The sequence below is a fragment of the Protopterus annectens genome, chromosome 1.part1, assembly GCF_019279795.1.
Source record: "Protopterus annectens isolate FY-2018-M chromosome 1.part1, PAN1.0, whole genome shotgun sequence".
NCBI lineage: Eukaryota > Metazoa > Chordata > Ceratodontiformes > Protopteridae > Protopterus > Protopterus annectens.
In genome coordinates, this window is record NC_056726.1 from 790,338,839 (window position 1) to 790,361,917 (window position 23,079).

The 23,079-nt window shown below is 44.9% G+C and overlaps 1 protein-coding gene across 2 annotated transcripts in view; it reads right to left on the bottom strand.

Moving 5' to 3' along the window:
* EPG5 (ectopic P-granules autophagy protein 5 homolog) overlaps window positions 1-23,079 on the bottom strand; it is a 2,535,958-nt gene that overhangs the window by 2,178,280 nt on the left and 334,599 nt on the right. For both annotated transcript variants that reach the window (XM_044078183.1, XR_006365599.1), the window contains exon 7: window positions 19,549-19,657. In XM_044078183.1, coding sequence (XP_043934118.1) covers window positions 19,549-19,657 — 109 coding nt within the window. The remainder of the gene's footprint in view (window positions 1-19,548; window positions 19,658-23,079) is intronic.

Sequence of the window (23,079 nt, forward strand, 5' to 3'; positions counted from 1 at the left end):
ATCCCTCTTAAAAATTGTCTGAGGAGAAGGTGAGAGAAGATAGGAGGATCCATGTTGTACTCTGCTGAAATTGCTGAAGCATGAATCTTAATGGAAGAATAGGACAGGCCATTGTGGAACAGTTCTGCTAAGTATTCTAGGATGTGTGCTAGGTTTGCCAGTGTGACATTTGTTCCCTTTGATGCACTCCAAATGAGGAATCTCTTCCATTTGGCTGAGTATGTTTTCCTTGTGGAGGGTCTGCGAGCCTCCAGGATAATGTTCCTGACCCTCTGAGATAAAACAGGATGGTTTTGTTTTATACAATTTTCCAGGCAGTTAGCTGCAGCGTTTTCAAGTTTGGATGCAGGGTCTTGTAGTTGTTCTGCGTTAGAAGTAAAGGCCATAGAGGTAGAGGCCATGAGTTCGTCCGAGACATGCTTCTCAGAAGCGGGTACCAATGCTGCCTTGGCCAGTCTGGAGCTATCAGAATTACCTTTGGCTGTTCCTCCCTGATCTTCAGTAGAACTTTGTACATCAATGGGAGAGGTGGAAAGGCATAAACTGTCAGGGCCTTCCAGCTGAAAGAAAGGGAGTCCACCCTCCAGGCTTGTGGGTGGTATTTTCTTGAGCAGAATTTCATCAGTTGGTGGTTGAGTGGGAGGCGAACAGGTCTATCTCTGGCATTCCCCATTTCTTTGTTATGGTTTTGAAGATGTCTGGATGCAGCATCCATTCGTGAGCATCCGTGGTAGTTCTGCTTAAGCTGTCTGCTAGTGAATTCTCCTTTCCTGGTGCGAATCTGGCCTGCAGTTGAATGTTGAGATTCAGGCCTAGGTTCCACAGGTCCATTGCCATCCGGCATAGAGGGTAGGAATGCGTGCCTCCCTGTTTGTTGATGTACCACATGACTGTGGTATTGTCCGTCCTTATCAGCAGGTGTCCTTGCTGGAGGAATGATTTGAATGCCTCGATTGCATGCTTCACTGCCAGCATCTCCTTTAGATTTATGTGTAGATTCAGCTGGTCTTGGGACCATAGGCCTTGGATACACTGGTCTTCCATGTGTGCCCCCCAGCCTAGGTCTGAGGCGTCCGTGGTGATGGTCTGCCTTGGTTGTGGTTTTTGGAAAGGCAACCCTCTGTTGGTCTGGCAGGCCTGAGCCCACCACAGGAATTCTTTTTTCAGGCATGGAATGATTGGTATCATGGTTTCTAGACATTCCTTAGGTACCATTGTAATTTTCTCATGTGCAGCCTGGCATGTGGGATCAAGATTATGCAGGATGCCATGTAACCCAGGGCTTGCAGGACTTTCCTTGCAGTAAGCAGAGTTTGTCTTGTCAATGTCATGAAGTAGACTGGTAGTTGCTTTTGTTTTTCTTCTGTGAGAAAAGCCATCTGAGTTATTGTGTCCAGTTCTGCACCCAAAAATGTTATCCTTTGGGACGGCACTAGTCTTGACTTCTGTATGTTGACTGTGTATCCCAAGGCTTGCAGTAGTTGTATGACATAGGCCAAATCCTTTATTATTTTTGTCTTGTTGTCCGCTTGTATTAGGCAGTCGTCCAGGTATGGGTAGATTTGGATTCCCTGAAGCCTGCAATGTGCAATTACTGATGCCAGGCATTTCGTGAATACTCTGGGTGCAGTAGATAAGCCAAAGGGCAATGCTGAGAATTGATAATGCTCTGATCCTGCAAGAAATCTGAGGTGTCTTCTGCAATCTGGTCGTATAGGGACGTGCAGGTATGCCTCCTTGAGATCTAGAGTCACCAGCCAAGACTCCTTGCCCAACATGGGAAGAAGTTGCTGTAGGGTCAGCATCTTGAATTTTGGTACAATGAGATATGTGTTCAGTGCGGACAAGTCGAGAATAGGCCTCCATTGAGTTTCTTTTCTTGGTACAAGGAATAGTCTGGAGTAAAAGCCTTGGCCTTGTTCCATAGATGGTACCTTTTCTATTGCTCTCATCCTTAGTAATTGATGATTTGTTTTAGAGCCTCTGACTTCTGGCTTGGTGGAAGGTTTGGCATTCCTCTCTTTTTTGGTAAAGTGTGGAAGTGAAACCTGTAGCCTTTGTCTATTGTTTGCAAAGTCCATTTGTCTCCTGTAATGCAATGCCAGTTTTTTGAAAATAAAGCTACTTTTCCGCCCAAGGGCGCTTCCAGTTTTCCCTGGTAGGTGGAATCAGAGCCAAGTCATTGTGTCTGTCCTGTGGAAGTGGTTGCAGTCGCAGCTGTGGTGGTACTCCTCTGGTTGGCAGGTTGCCACTGACGACCCCTGTAGGCACCCCTTGATTGACCTCTGCCTCTTGGGCGTCTATTTCTGCCTCTCTGTGCTCTGGAGGTGTCTAGAAAGGACCAATTCTTTGAAGGCCAATATCTGCTGAACCTCGGAGGTTGGACCTGCAGAAAATCCTTGACTGTTTGCACAGATTTTGCTTTTTCTTCCACTTTCTTTAGAACCTCCTGTGCAGGGGAGCCAAATAATCTTTGTTTCTCCATAGGGGCATGTAGGAGTTTTGACTTAACATGGTCTGGCAAGGATTGCTCTTTTAGCCAGGCATGCCTTCGAATCACTGCTCCAGTCATAGCTGATCTAAATGAAGCCTCCAGTGCATCATAGCCACATTTTAAGAAATGATTACTGACCTGCTGAGAGTTGTGTACCAAATCCTGAAGGGACTTACGGTCTAAAGGTTCAGGAGAGGAAAGCTTTTTATTCAGCTGATCTAACAAAAATTCCTGGTACTGTATCATGTGAAATTGACAGTTTAAAGACCTGGCAGAAAGAGTAGCAGATGTATAAACTTTTTTACACCATCTCTCTAATGCTCTTGATTCTCTTTCAGAGGGTAGGGGGTTTTTGGCAAAGGCGGCTGCAACACCCTTAGGGCCCTGAGAAATGGTTTCTGGGTCTGCAGCATGGGCCTTATACAAGTGGAATTGAGAATCCGGGACCCTGTAATATCTGTCAGGTTTGGCAGGGGCCTGGGGAAGAGAATCAGGGGCAGAACTGGCATCATTGTATGCATCATCAACAACTTATAGTACAGGTGGTATGGCTAAAGGCCTATGCTGTGGTAAGTGTAAAAAAGTCCTTAGCCTTTTCCTAGAATCAGAAAAATCCTGACCCTGCCATTGGAAGTGTTCCCTCATTGAGTGTAGAGTTTCCCCAAATGAAAATTCTTCTAGGGGGGAGGCAGAAGGAATGGAGTCTTCTGCATCCGAATCCTCATAAGGTGAGTATGGCCCTTCCTGATGGTCTGATAAATCTGATCCATCCGAGGAATAGTCAGAGGAGAGAGGTTCAGGGGGTTCAGTCCTAGGCCTTTTTTCAGGAGGGGGTTGTGAGGCCCTGTCTGGGTGAGGTTGGGATCCCCTGATCAGAGAAATAAGGTCCTCAGCAAGGCTAAGAATCTGAGAACTTGAGGAAGGTCTGTGAGAGGGAGCTTTTGTAGGTAAGGCCTTGGAAAGTTTAGCTGCTTTAGCCCTGGAGAAGGCCTTAATAGACATAGAAGCAGGGGGTCTAGCTTCCCCACGTGCAGGAGTAGAGATGTCCAATGGAATGGTGTCGGACAATTCTTGTGTGCCTGCTTCTTCGGTAGGAATTTCTGTAGCCGACTCTGCCGGGGCCTCTGAGGCCTCGGTTGTCGGAGGCATGCTTTCGGCCGAAGGAAGAACCGAGGACTCGGTTTCAGCCGAAACCGAGACACTCACGGTAGGCCTAACCGTGGTTTCAGCCGAAACCGCGGGCCGCAAGTGTCGGTCCTTTTCCTTGCGTTTTTTGGCTAAATGTGTAGTCGGAGTCTCTGACGGCATTTTATATGCAAAAGCGGGACCAAAAATCTCTTCAGCAAACTCCGACCGATGTCTAAGTGTCCGTCGGTTGAAAGAAGCACAGGCTAAACAAGCTGATACGTCGTGGTCTGTGCCTAAGCAAGGAAGGCAGTAAGAGTGGAAATCCTTATGAGGCATTTGTTTCCCACAAGTTAAACAATTATTTACTTTGTCTGACATCGGCTGAGGCAAGAAAGAGTCCCCAACGGGGTACTTAGCTTTTTTAGAAGTCTTCGGTAGCTGAAATCTCTGGATCTGACCGACCGGCACTTGCGAACAGCTTCTGCTTCGGGCACCGCGCGGCAAGAAAGCCTGAGGAAAATGGCGTCGGCTGATGCCTTTATACCCCAGGAGCTATGACGTCGGGTGAAGTGCGACATCAGCCGAGGCCAGACCCAGACTTTGGAATCCGGCCGACCGAAGGGCTGCCTGAGGCAGGACAACCCATATGTTATGACTGCAGATGCATCCTTGAAGGACATCCAGATTTGTTGAGGCCAGTAGGGGGCAATGAGGATCATCCTGCAACCCAGCACGGTAGCTTTCTGAATTAGTTTGGGAATTAGGGGAAAGGGTGGGAATGCATACAGAAGTCCCTGGGGCCAATCGTGAACTAGAGCGTCTCTGGGGGAGTGTCCGGGAAGAGAGTGAAGAAATTGTCGCACTTGCTGTTGAGAGGAGTTGCGAAAAGGTCGCAGCAAGGCCGAACCCATTTGCGGAAGATTTTGTCCGCTACAGTCCGATTGAGAGACCACTCGTGAGGCATGAGAATAGCTCTGCTTAGTCTGTCCGCTATGACATTGGACTTCCCAGGGATGTGCGTTGCTGTCAGAAACCGTTGAGAGGAGATCGCCCACTGCCATAGTCTGAGTGCTTCTCGACATAAGGGATATGACTTGGTTCCGCCCTGCTTGTTGATGTACCATACTACAGACATATTGTCTGTCTGAATTGCAATGGTCCCAGTGGGTAGAGAGTTCTGAAGAGCTTGCAACCCTAAAAGCACTGCCCTCATCTCCAAGACATTTATGTGCAAGTGGTACTCGTGGGGTTGCCAGGTGCCCTGGACAGTCCTGCCCTGAAAATGCCCCCCCCCACCCAATCAGGGAGGCATCTGTGGTCACCGTGGCAACGGGAGGAGGAAGGACAAATGGTCTGCCCTGGGGTACTGATGAGGAGACCATCTACCAAGCCAAGTGGTCTTTGCACAACTGTGTGATTAATATCTTGTGTGACAAAGGGAGTTGTTGAAAGGACCATTGGGTGAAAAGCATCCACTGGAGAAACCTCATGTGAAAGCGAGCCAGGGGAACTAAAATGATCGCTGCTGCCATGAGACCCAAGGTTTTTAGGACGAATCTGGCCTGAATCTTTCTGCATCCTAATAATACCTGTACGTGTTGGCGAATGTCTGCCACTCTGTCTACTGGAAGTCTTGCGGACAGATCTTTCGTATTTCATCTTGCGCCTATAAAGGTTAAAGACTGACAAAGCGACAATGCAGACTTTTAGAAATTTATTGAGATACCTAGGTTGGAGCAGGTTTGGATGGTATAATCCCTGGCTCTCAGCAATTGATGCCTGGTGGTAGCAGTAAGGAGCCAGTCGTCTAGATATGGAAACAGATGGAATCTTTGCCGTCTCAGGTGAGCGGTAACCACTGCCATGCATTTCGTGAACACCCTGGGGGCTGTGGTGAGACCAAAGGGCAGGGCTCTGAATTGGTAATGACTGGCTCCCAGCTGGAAGCGGAGAAACTTTCTGGAACGCCTGTCCATTTTGATGTGGTAGTACCCATCCTGAAGATCTATGGAGCACATCCAATTGTTCGGACCCAAAAAGGGTAGAATGGACTGAAGCGTGACCATCCGGAACTTCGTTCTTTGAACAGACTTGTTTAGTCTGCTGAGATCCAAAATGGGTCTCGAGTCCCCTGCCTTTTTTGGTACCAAAAAGAACTTTGAGCACATTCCGGATCCTTGCTGGTTTGCTGGGACTTGTTGGATAGCCCATTTTTTTAGCAGTTTTGAAATTTCTTGTACTGCCTGATCCCTTAGACTGGGTGGAACATCTGGGATGGGAGTTGTTTGACTGTAAGGGGTGTGGACAAAAGGGATATTGTAACCTCCGGATATGATAGACCGTACCCATCTGTCTCGAGTGATGAGACACCCGGCTTCTGGGTACAGAGACAACCTTCCCCCGACTTCCTCCGAAGGTGGACAGCCGGGCAGCCCCTCAGGGGTGCTGGAAGGGCTTGTCAGAGAAGGATTCTCTGCTGCCATGATTCCGCGGACCCCCTCTGCCCCGCGGGCGGCGTCTACTGTTATTCCCTCCTCTGCCTCTGGTGGGAAACTCACCACGTGTGTCAGGCACGGTTCCCTGGGGTTTCCGGAACCACATCTTTAAACTCTTCTGACCTTTAGGGTATGGTCTAGAGGGAGTGGAAAAACAGACTCCCACGGCAGAGAGAGTCTTGCCTTCCTGCTCACACCTGGTAAGGGTATCTTTCACCTGAGGTCCAAACAGAGCCGAACCATCAAAAGGGGTGATGGTGAAAGATGCCTTGAAGGGATCAGCGAAGTTACATAACCGCATCCAGGCATGTCTTCTCAAAGCCACGCCTGTGCCTGTAGCCCTACTCGCCCCATCAGCCGCATACGAAATGAGCTGCATGGAGGAGTTGACGATTGAATTAAGAGTCGCCAGCTGGGATTTAATCTTGTCTTGAGCCCCCACAGCTGATGGATCTTGCAGGGTATCTCCTAGCTCCTTGAGGAGATCCCTCTGAAGACTGGTGAAGTGGCACAAGTAATTCAGCGACTGCATGGAGAAGGTCGCTGAGGAAAACATCCAATTCCCGTATCTGTCCATCGTCCTAGACTCTTTATTAGGGGGGGTGGACAGGTACAGAAGTGTCAGCCAACTCCTTTTTCGTGACAGCTGCTACCACCATGGCATCAACGGGGACACCCTTTATCAAAAACTGTTTATCTTCACGGGCCGTAATAAACTTAGTGGGCCTGTGGGGGGTTGGTTCCATTGTGTCCGGGGCTGACCATGCCTTCCGAGCCACTACTTCCATCAATGGATCGAAAGGCGGAGACACCCAGGAGGTGAAGGGGCGAGAACCAAACGCATCCAAGTATACCGACTCATCCTCAGAAGGGTTAAGGGCAGTCCAGTTCCCCCTCTGCTTAAGGATCTCAAGGATGTCTGAGAAAGAGACATCCTCAGAGGGGGATCTTGGGGACCCTTCCGAATCCTCCAAGTCAGTATCTGACGTGACAGACTCGGGGGAGTCAACATGTTTCCTCTTACATTTCCTCTTTCGAGGGGGCTCCTCTGAAATCTCAGGGGAGGCCTCGGAAGAGGAAGATACACCCAGTGGGGTGACCTGGAGCGTTTGATCCCCTCGCTTAGGGTCTGGAGGAGGGGCAGAGACCGAAGCAGGCACCCTGGGGGAAGGAGCTGAAGGGGCTGATCGAGGTGCAGACTCAGAAGTCAGCACACTCCTCATGACCTCGAAGGCACCCCTGTCCGGCAATGAAGAGGGACCCCCGCTCCGAAGAGACAGGAATCCTCTCCGGCACCAAAAGGGACGTCTCCGAGGCCGATGTAGGAGCCAAGCTTACCTGCGTCGAGGCTCTGAGAGGGAGAATGGGGTCGGACAAGGGTCCAATGCCATTCGCCCACTCGGAGCCGACGAGGAAGTCCCAGCACCCAGATCCCTCCAAGGACGGAAGCATTGAAGAAATCGGAGCAGATGACGGAGCTGAAAGGGGAAGCATCGGCGCCGATGTTTCCAAGATCCGAGGCCCAACAAGCTCCGGCTCTGAACTGACAGGAGGAGTCGGAGGAGGAACTACTTCAAGAACAGCCACAGCCTGATGAGGAGGGCTAGCTAACATTTTAGCCAGGGCCTGCGAATTGAGGAGTCTACTAACCACTCTCTCCAAGTCATGATCGGATAGCCTCGAGGACCGAGAAGAGTGGGACCGATGGGTCCATTCAGACTGTGGCAAAGGCGACCCTGGAGTCGAGCAAATCGACTCTAGGGAAGGCGACCTAGATCGCTAATGGCTCCCTGACGGCTCCAACACCAAGGTCGGAGCCGACTGAGATTTAGATACTTCAGTTCCGGATGGAACCGAAATGGAAGCAGACGCTCCACCTGGCGACGGCTCCGTACTGGGAGCCGACGGCTTGGTGGGCTTAGGGGTTTTCGCTGGCTGAGACTTCGCCGGAGACCCCTTGGGTTTTAGTAACCCCCTGAGAATCAACTTGTTCCTATGCTCCTGCAGGACTCTCGGACTAAAGGCATGACATACTGAGCAAGGGTCCTGCAGGTGTAAGGCACCCAAACAATAAACACAAGAAGTGTGACCGTCTGTCAGAGACATTTTCTGACAGCACGAGTCACACTTCTTGAATCCTGATACCTTAAGAAAAAGGGATACCAATAGAGGAATGTTAGACTAGTGCAAAGAAACACACACAGTCACACACACACACTAGTCCCACACCTTCACACAAAAAATTAATAAAACTAAGAGAATTTTATCTTAAACTACAAAGGCTAAACACTACTTCCTACTGGAAAAAGGATTAAAAAGGGAAGGGGATAGCCTCTAATTTAAATGGCCTACTTAGGGAGATAGAGGGGGTAGGGGAGAAACTCTCTAAGTAAAACGAGTTTCCTAAAGGGCAGAAACACAGGAATACTTAAACAAAAGAAAGGCTTGAAATATACACTAAAAATTTAACTGCTAATATTACAAAAAGAAGAATACGACCTGAGCCAGTAAAGCGCAACCTCGTAGCTGAAGCGGCAAACGAGATCTGGGGATCTAGTGCCAGGCATTGTGGGATATAGGGAGGCCTCGAGCCAGTAAGTAGCTCTCGAGCTTTAAAAAAGGCTGAGTCGGAGACGAAGATTGGCTCCGAACCCAACCAGCAAGAATGAAGGCGAGAGAGACAGCTTAACATTACGTGTTATAGCACTGCTGTATTTTTTTCTCTAACTTTTGATTATATGGCTGCTCCGATCATACACCATGCAGGTGCGATATTAGCTTCAGTCTGCATGTTTTTATGAAATTTTGGTGCAGTCATTCCAAATGTAACTCATATTTACACTATGCACATGTCACAGATATGCTTCTGTTATGGCAGTAGAAAGCTAAAATAAAATTCCCCTTTTAAATCACTAAGTGTCCCGTTTGCCTTCCGTCTGCCCCCCCCAACCTTCAACAGCTTCCAGCACCCCTATCTCTGTTGCAAGCTGTTCTAATTCCTGAAGTATATGTCCTACTTTTATTTTCAACTGTTTTTCCTGCAGTCAGATGTTTGTGATGACAAACTCAGCTGACACAGCTGCAGGATTTCATTAATGGCATCTACAGTGATAGTGAGGCTTTGTGGCAATGGTCCTCTAGCATCCATGGTTATATAAGATGAACCAGCCATTTTACTGCATGGGCTTTCATTTACACCTCAACAAGTACTCAACTAAGTGTAACCATAGTGGCAGCAAAATATATGAGCAGACTAAAAAATAGTAAACCTACTGTTCTGAATTCAGACTGTCTAAAGCATTTACCAGTATTACTTTTCAAGCAAACAATCTAACCTAATTTTAGTATCCCAGTTTTATAAACTACTCAAATTCCACACATTTACTCCCTTGAAGTTAGACTTGAAGAAAAAAAGTACAGTTGTGTACACTTATCATAAATGTAGATGTTCAAGTGTATTCACTGTTGCAGTCATTACATTTGGGTAATCTGCTGGCAGGTTGCTCTCAGTCGGCCTGAATAACAAAGTCTTGGGTCCTGCGTCGGTTGCTGTCTCCTCTTCCATGACGTCAGGTCGTCAGGGGTATAAAACATGAGGCGAACACCATTTTAATCAGTTTTTCTTGCCCCAGATGTCAGGTGCCCCCCCCAAATGGGGAGCAATTACCTCCAACTAAAAGCAAATACACCAAAAAGGCTTTTGAGCATAGTGAAGGGAAGAAGAGGTATAATAATAGAGAAGAAAGGTGGCTAGCGGGAGGGTACCCCGGACTGCAAAAGTGAATACACTCGAATATCTACATTTATGGTACGTGTACACAACTGTACTATGTTCTTCGTGTTTCACTGTTGCAGTCATTACATTTGGGTAGATTCCCAAAGCTATGGATGGGAGGATGGAATTATACAGCATTAGGAGTAGCTATAAGGCCCTGCAGGACAGCAGTGGCAAAACCTGCTCTGGATTTAGAAAAGAGAGGTAAATGGTAATGTTTTGTGAATGTATGAAATGAGCTCCAAGTAGCAGCTTCTAGAATGTCTCTGGTAGGAACCCCTCTGAGAAAAGCTGCAGAAGTAGATGCAGCCCTGGTGGAATGGGATCTGATCCCCTTGGGGACAGGTTTACCACGCTGCATGTAGTAGAAACAAATACAACGGCTTATCCATTTTGAAATAGTCTGCTTTGAGACAGCCTTCCCCTCTGCCCTTGCAGCAAATGCCACCAGTAGTTGCTCAGACTTTCTTAGAGATTTTGTCCTGTTTAAGTAGAATCTTAGTTGTCTGTGTACATCCAATGAATACAGAATCTGCTCCCCCTTGTTCTGCGGATTTGGGAAAAAAGTTGGCAGATGAATGGTCTGGTTAAGAGCCACACTGGATACCACCTTAGGCATAAAAGAAGGATTGGTCCTGAGGGCCATCCTGTCCAGATAAAAGATAATGAAAGGCTCCACTGCCATGAGAGCCTCTAGTTCCGAAATTCTTCTAGATGAAGTGATTGCTAAAAGAAAGGCTGTCTTCCAGGAAAGAAATGTTATGTCTGCTGTAGCAGCTGGTTCAAAAGGAGGTAGGGTGAGATTTTCCAGCACAAAATTGAGGTCCCATGCAGGAGTCGGTGCTCTCCTGGGAGGTAAAATTTTTGGCCTCTCTGAGGTACTGCTTTAGCAGGGGATGAGAAAAGAGAGGAGGCTCTGTGTTGTAATGAGCCGAGATGACAGAGGCATGGATTTTTATAGAAGAAAAAGATAGGCCCTTGTGAAGCATCTCAGTTAAATATGTATTGGGCATTGCTGTGTTTATTCCTTGTGCTTGGTTCCAGGCACAGAATCTCTTCCATTTATCAGCATAAGATTTTCTAGTACTAGGCCTTCTAGCTTCCAAAATGACATCCATCACAGGTTTACTGACAGATGTGATTGGTGAAATTAGTTGATTAGCCATGCTGCAAGATTCAGAGTTTGGAGCAGAGTGTGCAGAATTTGATAGTTCTGCTGAGACAATAGATGAGGTGTCTGAGGCAAGTACCACAGAGGAAGGTGTGACATATTCCTTAGAAGCGGGTACCAGTGTTGGCAAGGCCAGTCTGAAGCAATCAAAATCATTTTTGGTTTTTCCTGTCTGACTTTTAGTAAAACCTTGGAGAGCAGAGGCAGAGGGGGAAAAGCATAGACTGATAGGTTTTTCCAGCTGAAGGATAGAGTGTTAGTAATATGCATGCTTAGTGCATTCGAGGTTTAAAAGGGTTAATACGTTTATTCTGTTCACACTGCATGAATCTGCACAGCTATTAGAAACTTAACAAGAAGCATTCTATTTTCTGCTAATGTCAGCAAATAACAAGAAGTAATTCATTTCTACTAGTGTCATGAGACTTAACAAAGAGTTATTGATTTTCTGCTTATGCCATGAGAAAGTACACAGCTGCTCGAAGCTTTGATAAAGAACACAATGGATGCTTGAAAGTATAAACCGTAGTCAGCATTACTTGTACCTAAGCTAGAAATGTACCTTGAATCTAGGCAAAATGCAACACATATATTAGAACTGCACAATTGAAGAATTGAAAGTTTGCGATGGGCTAAAATAAGCCCCAAGGCCAGGTTGTTTTTCTCAGATGTTTTGTAAATCAGCAGTTATTCTCAACTAGTCAGCAATTAGTCTAGTAACATTTTCTGTAGAACAATACAGAAAGCTGTGTCTAACTACACCAGCAATAGAAGTAACATTTCTGTGTGACATGGAAAGAACTGTATAAAAATACCATACTAATCATTAATGTTCAGACAAACCATTATGCCAGCATGCTTTGTCTCCTTGCTGCAAGTTAATAAAGGGTGCCTTGTTTGAACCTTACGTGAATTGGTCTTTGAAGTTTTTTCCTTTGACATAGAGCATCCCCTTTCCAAGCTTTTTGGTGATGAATTCTTGTGCAGAATTTGTCTAACTTGATAGTTTTGGGGAGAGGCAAAAAGATCTAGGCCTGGGCTCCCCCATTTTCGTGTCAACATGCTGAAGATTTGTGGATCCAGTTTCCATTCGTGTGAGTCCATAAGATTTCTGCTTAGGTCGTCTGCCAGAGTATTTTTCTTTCCTGGCAGGAAGTGAGCTTGTAAATGTATTTGGTAAGTCAGGGCTGTGTTCCGCAAGGCCATGGCTAGTCTGCAAATGGGGTAGGAGTGGGTACCCCCCCCTGCCTGTTTATGTACCACATAACTGTGGTGTTGTCCGTCTTTATCAGTAGTTGTCCTGGATGAAGGAAGTCCTTGAAGGCTGACAGAGCATTCTGTACAGCTAGCATCTCTTTCTGGTTGATATGTAGGTGCATTTGATTTGGGCTCCATTCACCCTGAATGCATCTCCCTGCCAGATGGGCCCCCAAGCATAGTCTGATGCGTCTGTAGTCAGGGTTTGGGTGGCAGGGGGTAGAATGAATGACAGTCCCTTGTTTTGGTGACAGGCCTCTGCCCACCAAAGGAACTCCTGTTGCAAGCAAGGAATGAGCGGAATCATTGTTTCCAGGCTGTGAAAATGTTACTCCATAAGCTTTTTGGGTACCACTGAAGTTTCCTCATATGCAGTCTTAGTAGAATGCAGGATGCCATGAACCCCAAAGCCTGCAGAATTTGTCTTGCAGATAGCTGGGTTTTGTGGCCACTTGTTTGAAGTATGTTATCAATTGAATTTGTTTGTCTGGCGTGAGGTAAGCCACCTGGGCAGTTGTATTCAAGCTTGCACCCAGGAATGTAATTATTTGAGAGGGTACCAGTTGTGATTTCTTTTTGTTTATGCTATGGAAAAAGGATTAAAAAGGGAAGGGGCATGTTAGAAGCCTTTTTACAAATGCCACATGTTGTAGAAGAGTGTCCTTGTCTTCTGCATGAATTAGACAATCGTCCAGATAAGGATAAATTTGAATGTTTCTTTGTCTGCAAAATGCAATAACTGGTGCCAGGCACTTTGTGAAGACCCTGGGGCGCAGTAGATATGCCAAAGGGCAGTGCAGAGAACTGGTAATGCAAATAGCCTGCTTTGAAGCAGGGGTATCTTCTGCAAGATTCCCTGATTGGGATATGCAGGTAAGCCTCTTTTAAGTCTAGAGTTATCAACCAAGCAATCTTGCCTAGCATAGGCAGTAGCTGTTGTAAAGTCAGCATCTTGAATTTTGGAATGTCCAGGAAAGTATTTAGAATGGATAAGTCCAGAATTGGACGTCATGATTTGTCTTTTCTGGGTACCAGGAAAAGTCTTGAATAAAAACCTTTTCCTTTTTCCTTTTCTGGTACTGGTTGAATAGCCCCCATATCCATGAGGGACATGACTTGTTTCTGGGCCTCTGCCCACTGATTTGGAGGAAGATCTGGCCATCCGTTTGGAATTGGCAACATGTGGAAATGAAATCTGTATCCTTGGGATACTATATTTAAGACCCACTTGTCCTGGGTAATTAGATGCCAGTTTTGAGCATGAAGTGCTAGTTTCCCCCAAAAGGGGCTGCCAAAAGATAAGTGCTTGGAAATGGCAGAGGAAAGTCATTGAGACTGTTTACCGTAGGGTAGTGCTTTGCTACTTAGTGATTTGGAGGTCGAGGCACCCCATTATTTTGCCTGTAAGATCCTTGTGACTGAAACCTGGAGCCTTTGCAGTGTCTGAGATTGACCTGAGCAGCTCTGTTGGGTACTGGAAAGGACCAATTCTTAGTAGGCCAGTGCCTACTGAACCTGGGTGGCTGCACTTGCAAGAAATCTTTTACAGTTTGCATAGATTTAGCTTTGTCTTCCATCTTTTTCAAAACTTCTTCTGCCTTATTACCAAACAGACTGTCCTGCTGTAAAGGAGCATCCAACAATTTAGCTTTAACATGATCAGGCAGATTTTGCTGCTTGAGCCAAGCATGCCTTCTTATCACGGATCCAGTTACGGCAGCCCTGCAAGAGGCCTCCAAGAAATCAAAACCACATTGCAAAGTATACTTTCCAACTTGTTCAGCTGAATGCAATAAATCCTGTAACTCTATTTTCCACACAATCAGAAATCAACATCATTTTCTGTTTCAGTAAGCCCATGACATGCTGTTGATATTTAAGCATATGAAATTGACAGTTTAAAGCCCTGATTGCCAGGGTTGCAGATGTATAAACCTTCTTACCCCATCTATCTAGCACCCTGGAGTCTACATCAGAAGGGGTAGGATTTTTAGCAGTAGAAGCCTTAACACCCTTGGGACCCTGAGAAATTGTTTCAGGGTCAGCAATAGGATTTTTGAAAAGAAACTTGTGGGAGTCAGGAACCCTGTAATATATGTCTGGCTTACTAGGAGCCGGAGGCAGAGAATCAGGAGCCATGCTGGATTCTGAGAAAACATCATCAACAATGTCTAAAACAGGAGGTATAGCCAAAGGCCTATGCTGAGGAAGAAGAAGAAAATCCCGAAGCCTCTTTTTGGATTCTGACTCTCCCAATGAAAATGTTTCCTTAAGGTATGCAAAGTCTCTCCAAAAGAAAAATCTTCAGGAGGAGAAGCAGCAGGGATGGATTCTTTTGCATCAGAGTCCTCATAAGGGGGAATAGAAAATTCCTCTTCAGAAGAGGAATCAGAAGAAATGGAAACCTGATCTGAAGATTCATAATCAGTGCCTTGCTTAGGCCTCTTAGCAGGAGGGGGTTGGGAACCCCTGATCAAGGTAATTAAATTCTCAGCCATTTTGATCATTTACTTTTTAGGCATAGGGGCCTGAGCACATGGCTCACGCATCATTTTTTTAGACATAGAAGTTGGTTTTGGCCTTGTTTTTGATGATGGCGTTGGTTTAATATACAAATCTTTAGGCTTGAAAACACCCTCAGAAGCCGGTGCCTGTTCAGCGGCTCCGGACCCATCCAAGGGAGAGACATATGCAGGTTAAATACTTGGAGAATCTCATGGCATACCAGACACCGAATGGGTCTTGGTAGAGTCCTGCGAATCAAAAGTAGTGGGCATCAGGGGCTGCAAAAGTGCCTCACTGAGTACCGGCGAACCGGTGACTGGCTTATGAGAAGCTTTGTCATCCGTTTTGGACCCCAACGGTCTGTCTTTGTCTTTTTCTTTGCGTTTTTTTGTGAATTCCAGTAGTCAGATTGCTAACCAATGACATTTCAGGATAGTTAAATCTTGAACCAAAGTATTTAGAAGCAAAAATATACCGAAACTTAATAGTGCATTGGTTAAATTTAGCACAAAACTGACAGCAAGGCACGTTGTGGTCAGGGCCTAGGCAAGGAATACAGTACAAATAAAAATCCTTATGAGGTATTTGCTTCCCACAAGTAATACAATTATTAACTTTTACTGACATCGGTAAGAAGCAAGAAAAAGTTTCCCCAATGTGGTACTTAGCTTTAGTTTGAAGACTTTGGTTCTGAAACTTGAAAACGAAAATTTCAAGAGTCGGCTGACCGGCACTTGCGAACTGCTTCTGCTTCGGGCACCGCGCGGCAAGAAAGACTGATTAAAATGGCGTCAGCTGCATGTTTCATACCCCTGACGACCTGACCTCATGGAAGAGGAGACAGCAACCAATGCAGGACCCAAGACTTTGTTATTCAGGCCGACTGAGGGCAACCTGCCAGCAGATTACCCAAATGTAATGACTGCAACAGTGAAACACGAAGAACATTCTCCTCATACAACCAGAGACATTACTCCAAGCCACACCAGCTCTCATTACCTTTAGAAACAAACTCCACAGCACTGCACATGCTGTCTCTGCTCAGGTGACTACTCTTTGGCAAGCTCCTCATCAACATTAGGGAAATCAACTAGGGAAAGTAAATAATGTGGGAAGAAATAGCCAGGGAATTGTTATGGCTAGGCCCTAGGGCTGATAGCCTAGTACCAACCTATGAACCTATGAACCAACTACCCCTCCATTAACTGGGAAAACTACTCATGTACCTATACACTTGCCCAAAGTTTCCTGGAATTCATTAATTTCAATGCCCTGGACCAGCTCGTTTATATCCCCACTAGAGGTAGCAACATCCTTGACCTGGTCATTACTAACATCTTCGACCGTTGCTCTACATCAATAGTCAACTCTTCCCTGGTTAGATCCGACCACAAACTAATCCCTTTGGAAATCCACATCCCTCCCACCCAACCCCACCCCGGCAAAGGTAACCACCATGAAAAACTTCTCCAAAGCTAACTTTGGGCTCCTAAGAACAGAGGTGGCTAACTTCAAAGCACCTATGCAAATTGGGAATGGTTGCATGACTGCTGAATCATACACCAATGCACTGTACGAACACGTACACAAATGCATGGATTTCGCCATACTCAATAGAACCAAGATGCTCTCCTCAAAAAAAAAAGGAGACCAATCTGGTTGTCCCCTGCCATAAACAAACTCAACAACAGAAGGAGGAAACTGATGCGGAATAAGGTGAAGTCCCAAGACTGAAAAAACTCCCTTATCCCTCATCAGCCTCAACAAAACGTTGCGATCCCTCATCAAATCCTCTAAAGCTAGCTATGAAAACAGAATTGCAGCAGACAGTAAAGACAACCACAAGGCTTTCTATATTTATGTAAAGAGCCTCCACAGTAATACCCAGATTTGCTCTGAGCTACTGCACAATGGTACCTCCTATACTGAGCCAACAGATATTGCCAATATACTGGCCGACAATTCAATGCCAACTTTTCCTCTCTCCCCCCACCCCAAAGGATCAATCACAATACCAGTAGATTGCCAGGCACCCATTATTACTGCTGCATAGATTAAAACAGCACTGTCCAAGGCCAAGAATACAGCCACTATGGGACCTGACAATATCCCTGGATGTGTTCTACATGAACTGCAGAGTGAACTGGCACCTCACCTTTGTGCCCTGTTCAATCACAGCCTCACCTCAGGCTTTGTCCCTACCGAACAGCACACTGCTACAGTCATCCCTCTCCACAATGGAGGAGCGACTACAGACCCTGGGAATTATTGGCCCATTAACCTGATGAGTCTGATATGCAAAGCTATGGAATGCATCATTATGGACCTAATAAACAAGGATATAGGAAATTTCCAAACTCTGGATCCCACACAGTTTGGTTTTGTGAAGGGTAGATCATGCCTGCTCAACTTGGTCGACCTCTTTGAGTCAGTCACCAGAGCTGTGGATGAAGGCAGGGTGGTTTACACAGCCTACCTTGATCTGGCCAAGGCCTTTGATACCATTCCCCACTCAGGGATCAAAGAAAAACTCACTAAGCTAGGCATCGACCCCTATATCACTAGGTGGGTTGCAAACTGGCTCACAGATAGAGCCCACAGTGTGAAAGCAGCTGACTCCAAGTCATACTGCTGACTAGTCACGAGTGGAGTCCGGCAGTAATCTTTCCTGGGTCTTCTCCTGTTTGGTATCTACTTCTCAAAAGTCCAGTCCAACATGAAGGGACTCTGGCTGACAAAGTTCACAGAAGATTGCCATTTGGGTGCCATTATTAACTCCCCAAGAGATGCTGACATCCTACAGAAAGGCCTCACTGAGACCAACGACTGGTGTCAGAACCATGGCCAAAACATGTGTCGTCATCCCCTTTGGGAAAAACCCAGTTCCCATGAACAACCACATCGATGGTAGTCCACTGAACACAGAAGGTGTTAATAGAGATCTGGGAACACAGGTTGACAACAACCTCTCTTTTGACCACCACACTACCACTGTGGTCAGAAAGTCCTTCTGTGTGGCACATCTCATTACTAAGGGTTTTGCAACCAGGAAGAAAGAGGTCATTGTCTCCCTCTACTCTTCCCTCATTAGGCCAATCATTGAGTATACTGCCCCATTTGGCATGTACCTCACTAGACACCTGCAACACTGGAGAGGCCGCAAAAGTACCTCACAAAGAGGATCCTAAGCCTTAAACACTTATCCTATATGAACAGACTCAGAAAACTCCAACTATTCTCTGTCTCATATCTCCTACTTAGAGGTGATCTCTGCTTGCTTTATAAAGCCATGTCTGACCCAGCTCTGTTAGAAATGCTACATCTAAAGAAATCCCAATCCCTCCACACCACACACTCCAGAGACCTCAACCTCATTACCACAATCAACAGAATGTGCTGGAGGGACAAGTTCATAACCCAGAAACTGCCCATGCTATGGAATAGACTTCCCATACATGTCAAACAGAGCACCTCACTGGCCCTCTTCAAAAGAAATCTTGATGAGTGAATGGGAAATAGAAAATTCACCCCGGGGATCACTCCAGTGGCTCTACTCGGCAGAGGCACTGGAAACTAAGGTCGGGTGGCACGATGCCAGGGTAATCCTATGGGCTAGGCTTGTAAAGGCTCCAGGGCCATTAGCCTAGCACACACCTATGAACCTATTCCAAATTCAGAATGCAACTCAAAAATCACTTCTTCATCCAAGTCAAATGCACTTGTTTCACCACAGGATATATCACCTAACCTACCTCCTTTCGGAGTATATTCTCCTCTCTCTCAAGACTCACTGAAAGAATGACCCACTTTAGAAAGTAATGTATATATTGTATATTACACTCTGTTTGACTATACATTGCACTGTGCTTGTTCACTGGAATGTATACAAACAGTTTGTTCTATGTAAATAGTCTGAACTATTGCTTACATTTCTGAATTTTATGTTTGCAAAATGTGTTCTGTATTTCACCCAGGCTGAGCCTGAAATTGATCAGTACTGGTCAGTGCATGACCCTGGTAAATAAATATAAATAAATAAATACATACATACATACATACATAAAATGCCATAAATCCAGTTCCACAGACTTCCTCACAGCATGCTTACTTCTAATTGACTATAAGAAGGTTTCCTGCAAAAGAAAAGAATTACTCTATTTTTATTTGCAGTACTTAAGGTACTGCTATAACAATACTATACCGTAGCCTGTGCATGAGAGATTAGTATGGGTTGTAAATTCAGCCAGTATTGTGGTCTTATCCCAGTATATCTCTATTTTCCTTTAAAGCATATACACTGTATAATGGGCATGATATTTCAGTTTTACCTTACTTTCTCAGTTATATCACATTACTATGATTACCTAGTAATATCTCCAGAGTGCATCTGCACATTACTGCCATCTTAGTAACTACTTCTTAACTACATACATACACTAACTGTATCTGTATTGCTACAACTGTTCTTGTGCAAATCTAGTTTCAGTATCTATTCACACTTACAGTGTCACCAGCAGGACATACTAGTTACAAAATGTACACAAACTCATTCTCACAAAGCTGGTGGGGAAACATTTGCTGACTACATGGTTCTTGAAATTTTTCAGACACATGAACATTTGCAAGATATCTGCTTGCACATTCTAAATATTAGTTTTCATGCACACATCTACCATTTCAAATGCAAGAAATGAGAAAAAGTAATTAGTACAGTATAACTCACCTCTTCTCCACCTTCATCCACAAGAGTCCAGTTTCCAGATTCTTTTCCTGATGTTAAAGATGCATTTGTTTCACAGGGCTTCATGTGGCATAAAAAATCTGCTCTGTTTCTAGAACAAAATACACACTTTAATTAAGAATTTTCCTAAAAGTGTGTTTCAGATGTGATATAATAATGTCATGAAGTCAATTAATCATTGATAATAAGGTATCTAAAGAAATATTCTAATCTTTTGATTTGCAATTTGCATGTCAATTACCTTTCCTAAGAAAAGCATTATTATGCTCTAATAAATAAAGTTATAACAGTATAAACACAGAAGGGATTTTAACTTTTCACTTAATAGAACCCTTCCATTTTTAGTCACTGTAGATTGTCATGACTGAAACCCAGGTATCAACATCTAAAGATACTGCCCTAGAGACTGTAGAGGGTGTAACATCATCAGAAAAACACAAGAAAAACTTTCCATGTACACTAATGACAAATTTAAGTAGCATATTTAAATGCAGATGTGGCATTTCCATTGTGCAATGGCAGAAATTGAGATAAAACAGATTCCTGGATGTCGGAAAACCAGCTGGAAGAAGAGTACCAAATGCCAACTTTTTCTCTTTTTGGTGGCAACATTTTAGATTTACACAGCCTGGCAGCAACACCCCACCACCACCAGAAAGCAGATGAGAGCGCGGTCATAAAAATAATAAGCTGGGAGAGGCAAAAATAAATCTGCAATACAAACATGCATGTCCCTGTACTGATGTCACCACAGACATGGTGACATGGAAAGTGAGAAGATAGCAAGCAAGAGAATAAATGCAATAGCCTTGAACCTGCAACTTGGCAGTTTCTGGTATCTGCAGCTTCCTGCCTTGTCTGCTAGAAGAATGAATGCATGAATGACATTCTGGGCAAAGATTGTTCCCTCAAGGACAGAAGGCAGACAGACACTTACTATTACATTATTAAATCAATGTAATAGTAGCAGATGACCAACAAGATAGTTGTTATGTTATAAGCACAATTCCTTCACATATACAAACACTGGATGAGCTCTGTACTCCAAAGATTCCAGAATTCTTCACTTTAATTGTACTTCCATGTGCTAACCATCAATTGTTTAAGCCACTAATAAAGAATCTGTTGTAGGCTACTATACTAATATGGGCGATCATCACTACATTGCTTTTGTATTATGGGACCATTTTACTCCATGGCAAAACATTATCTGATTACAGTGGGGCAGATATATTAGTAAGGACAAGACATTTAAGTTAATTCTGTCTCCTTCCCACAAATGTTAGTAAACACAAGCTTATATAAAGGCATTCCAGTTGTCACAATTGTCCACTTTATTATGGAATAGAACCCATCACTACCATTTAAAGAAAGTTATACTAGACGTCTGAAGTACTGCTTCACATGGCTCCTAGTTTCATGATGAAGGACAGCAAGTCTGTTTTACAAATATCCCAAACATGTTGAACTTATACAGTGAATATAAAAAGTTTACACACCCCTGTTAAAATGCCAGGTGTTTGTGACATAAAAAGATGAAACCACAATAAATAATTTCTAAACTTTTCCCACCTTTAATGTGACCTATGACCTGCACAATTAAACTGAAAAACAAACAAATCTGTTAGGGGAAAAATATAAAAAATAAAAAACGTACAATAAGCTGGTGTCGTAAGTGTGCACACCCTTAAACTAATATTTTGTTGAGGTACCTTTTGATTTAATTACAGCATTCAGTCTTCTTGGGTACACACTTGCCATCAATTAAAGAGACTCTAATTAAACCCAAATAAAGTTAAGCTGTCCTAGTAGGATTTTCCTGAAATTTAATCCGTTGCCTGCTACAGCAAAAGCCATGGTTTGCAGAGAGATTACGATGCATCAAAGGGATCTCATTACTGAAAGGTATCAGTCAGGAGAAGGGTACAAAAAAAATTCCCCAGCATTGGATATACCATGGAACACAGTGAAGACAGTCATCAAAAAGTGTAGAAAATATGGGGTAACAGTGATGTTGCAAAGAACTGGACATCCCTCCAAAATTGATGAAAAGACAAAACAAAAACTGGTCAAGGAGGCTGCCAAGAGACCTACAGCAACACTGAAGGAGCTGCAGGAAAGTCCAGTTGTGTACACTTATCATAAATGTAGATGTTCGAGTGTATTCACTGTTGCAGTCATTACATTTGGGGTAATCTGCTGGCAGGTTGCCCTCAATCGGCCTGAATAACAAAGTCTTGGGTCCTGTGTCGGTTGCTGTCTCCTCTTCCATGACGTCAGGACGTCAGGGGTATAAAACATGCAGCCAATGCCATTTTATTCAGTTTTTCTTGCCCCAGATGTCAGGCGCCCCCCCCAAAATGGGGAGTAAAATTTTATTTATAGGTTCATAGGTTCATACTAGGCTATCTGCCCGAGGGCATTTATAAGCCTAGCCCATTGTTTTGTGGCTTACGCCACCCCTTTAGTATGGGGAACTATACCCATTATTTTGCTGTGCCTCTGTCGAGCAGTGACACTGAGGTAATTCCTGGGGTATATCTGCGATCTCCCATCCATTGGTCAAGATTTCTCTTGAACAAGGCCAGCGAGGTGCTCTGCCTCACATGTACCGGGATTTTGTTCCACAGCATAGGGAGTCTTTGGGTGATGAATCTATCTCTCCAGCACGTCCTATTAATAGCCGTGTCGAGGTTTAAGTCTCCGCCTTGTGGCTCTGATGGATCTAGATTTTTGAGGTGAAGCATATTCATCAAATCTGGGTTTGACATGGCCTTGTATGTTAGGCAAAGGTCACCTCTGAGCAAGCGTGCGACTGAATAGAGCTGGAGTTCTTTCAGTCGGGCAGCATAGGACAGATTTTGAGACCCTTTATCCTTTTGGTGAGGAACTTTTGTGGCCTCTCCAGCTGCTGCAAGTGTCGGGTCAGATACATTCGAATGGGGCATTGTACTCAATCACTGGTCTGATGAGTGATGAGTAAAGGGAGACTATGACCTCCCTTGATCTAGATGAGAATCCCTTCATGATAAGGTGGGCAATGTAGAAGGACTTCCTAACTACTTTAGCTACATGGGTGTCGAATGACAGACTACTATCAACCTGGGTCCCCAGGTCCCTGATAACTTCTTCTGTGCTCAGTGGATTGCCACCTATTTGGTAGCTAGGGGTAACCTTGTTTTTCCCGAAGGGTATGACTATGCATTTTTTGGCATTTAACTTTAGGCCGTGGCTCTGGCACCAGTTATCCGTTTCTGTGAGACCCTTCTGAAGGATATCTGTGTCAGATGTGTTTTCTACTATGGCGCCCAGTTTGCAGTCATCTGCAAACTTTGTCAGCCATAACCCTCCTGTGTTTGCTTGTACTGGAAAAGTAGATGCCAAACAAGAGTGGGCCCAGGACTGAGCCCTGTGGGACACCACTTGTGACAGGCTTTGAGTCTGACATGGCGCCAGCAACTCTGACCCTGTGGGTTCTGTCACTCAGCCAGTTTGCAACCCATCTTGTGATGT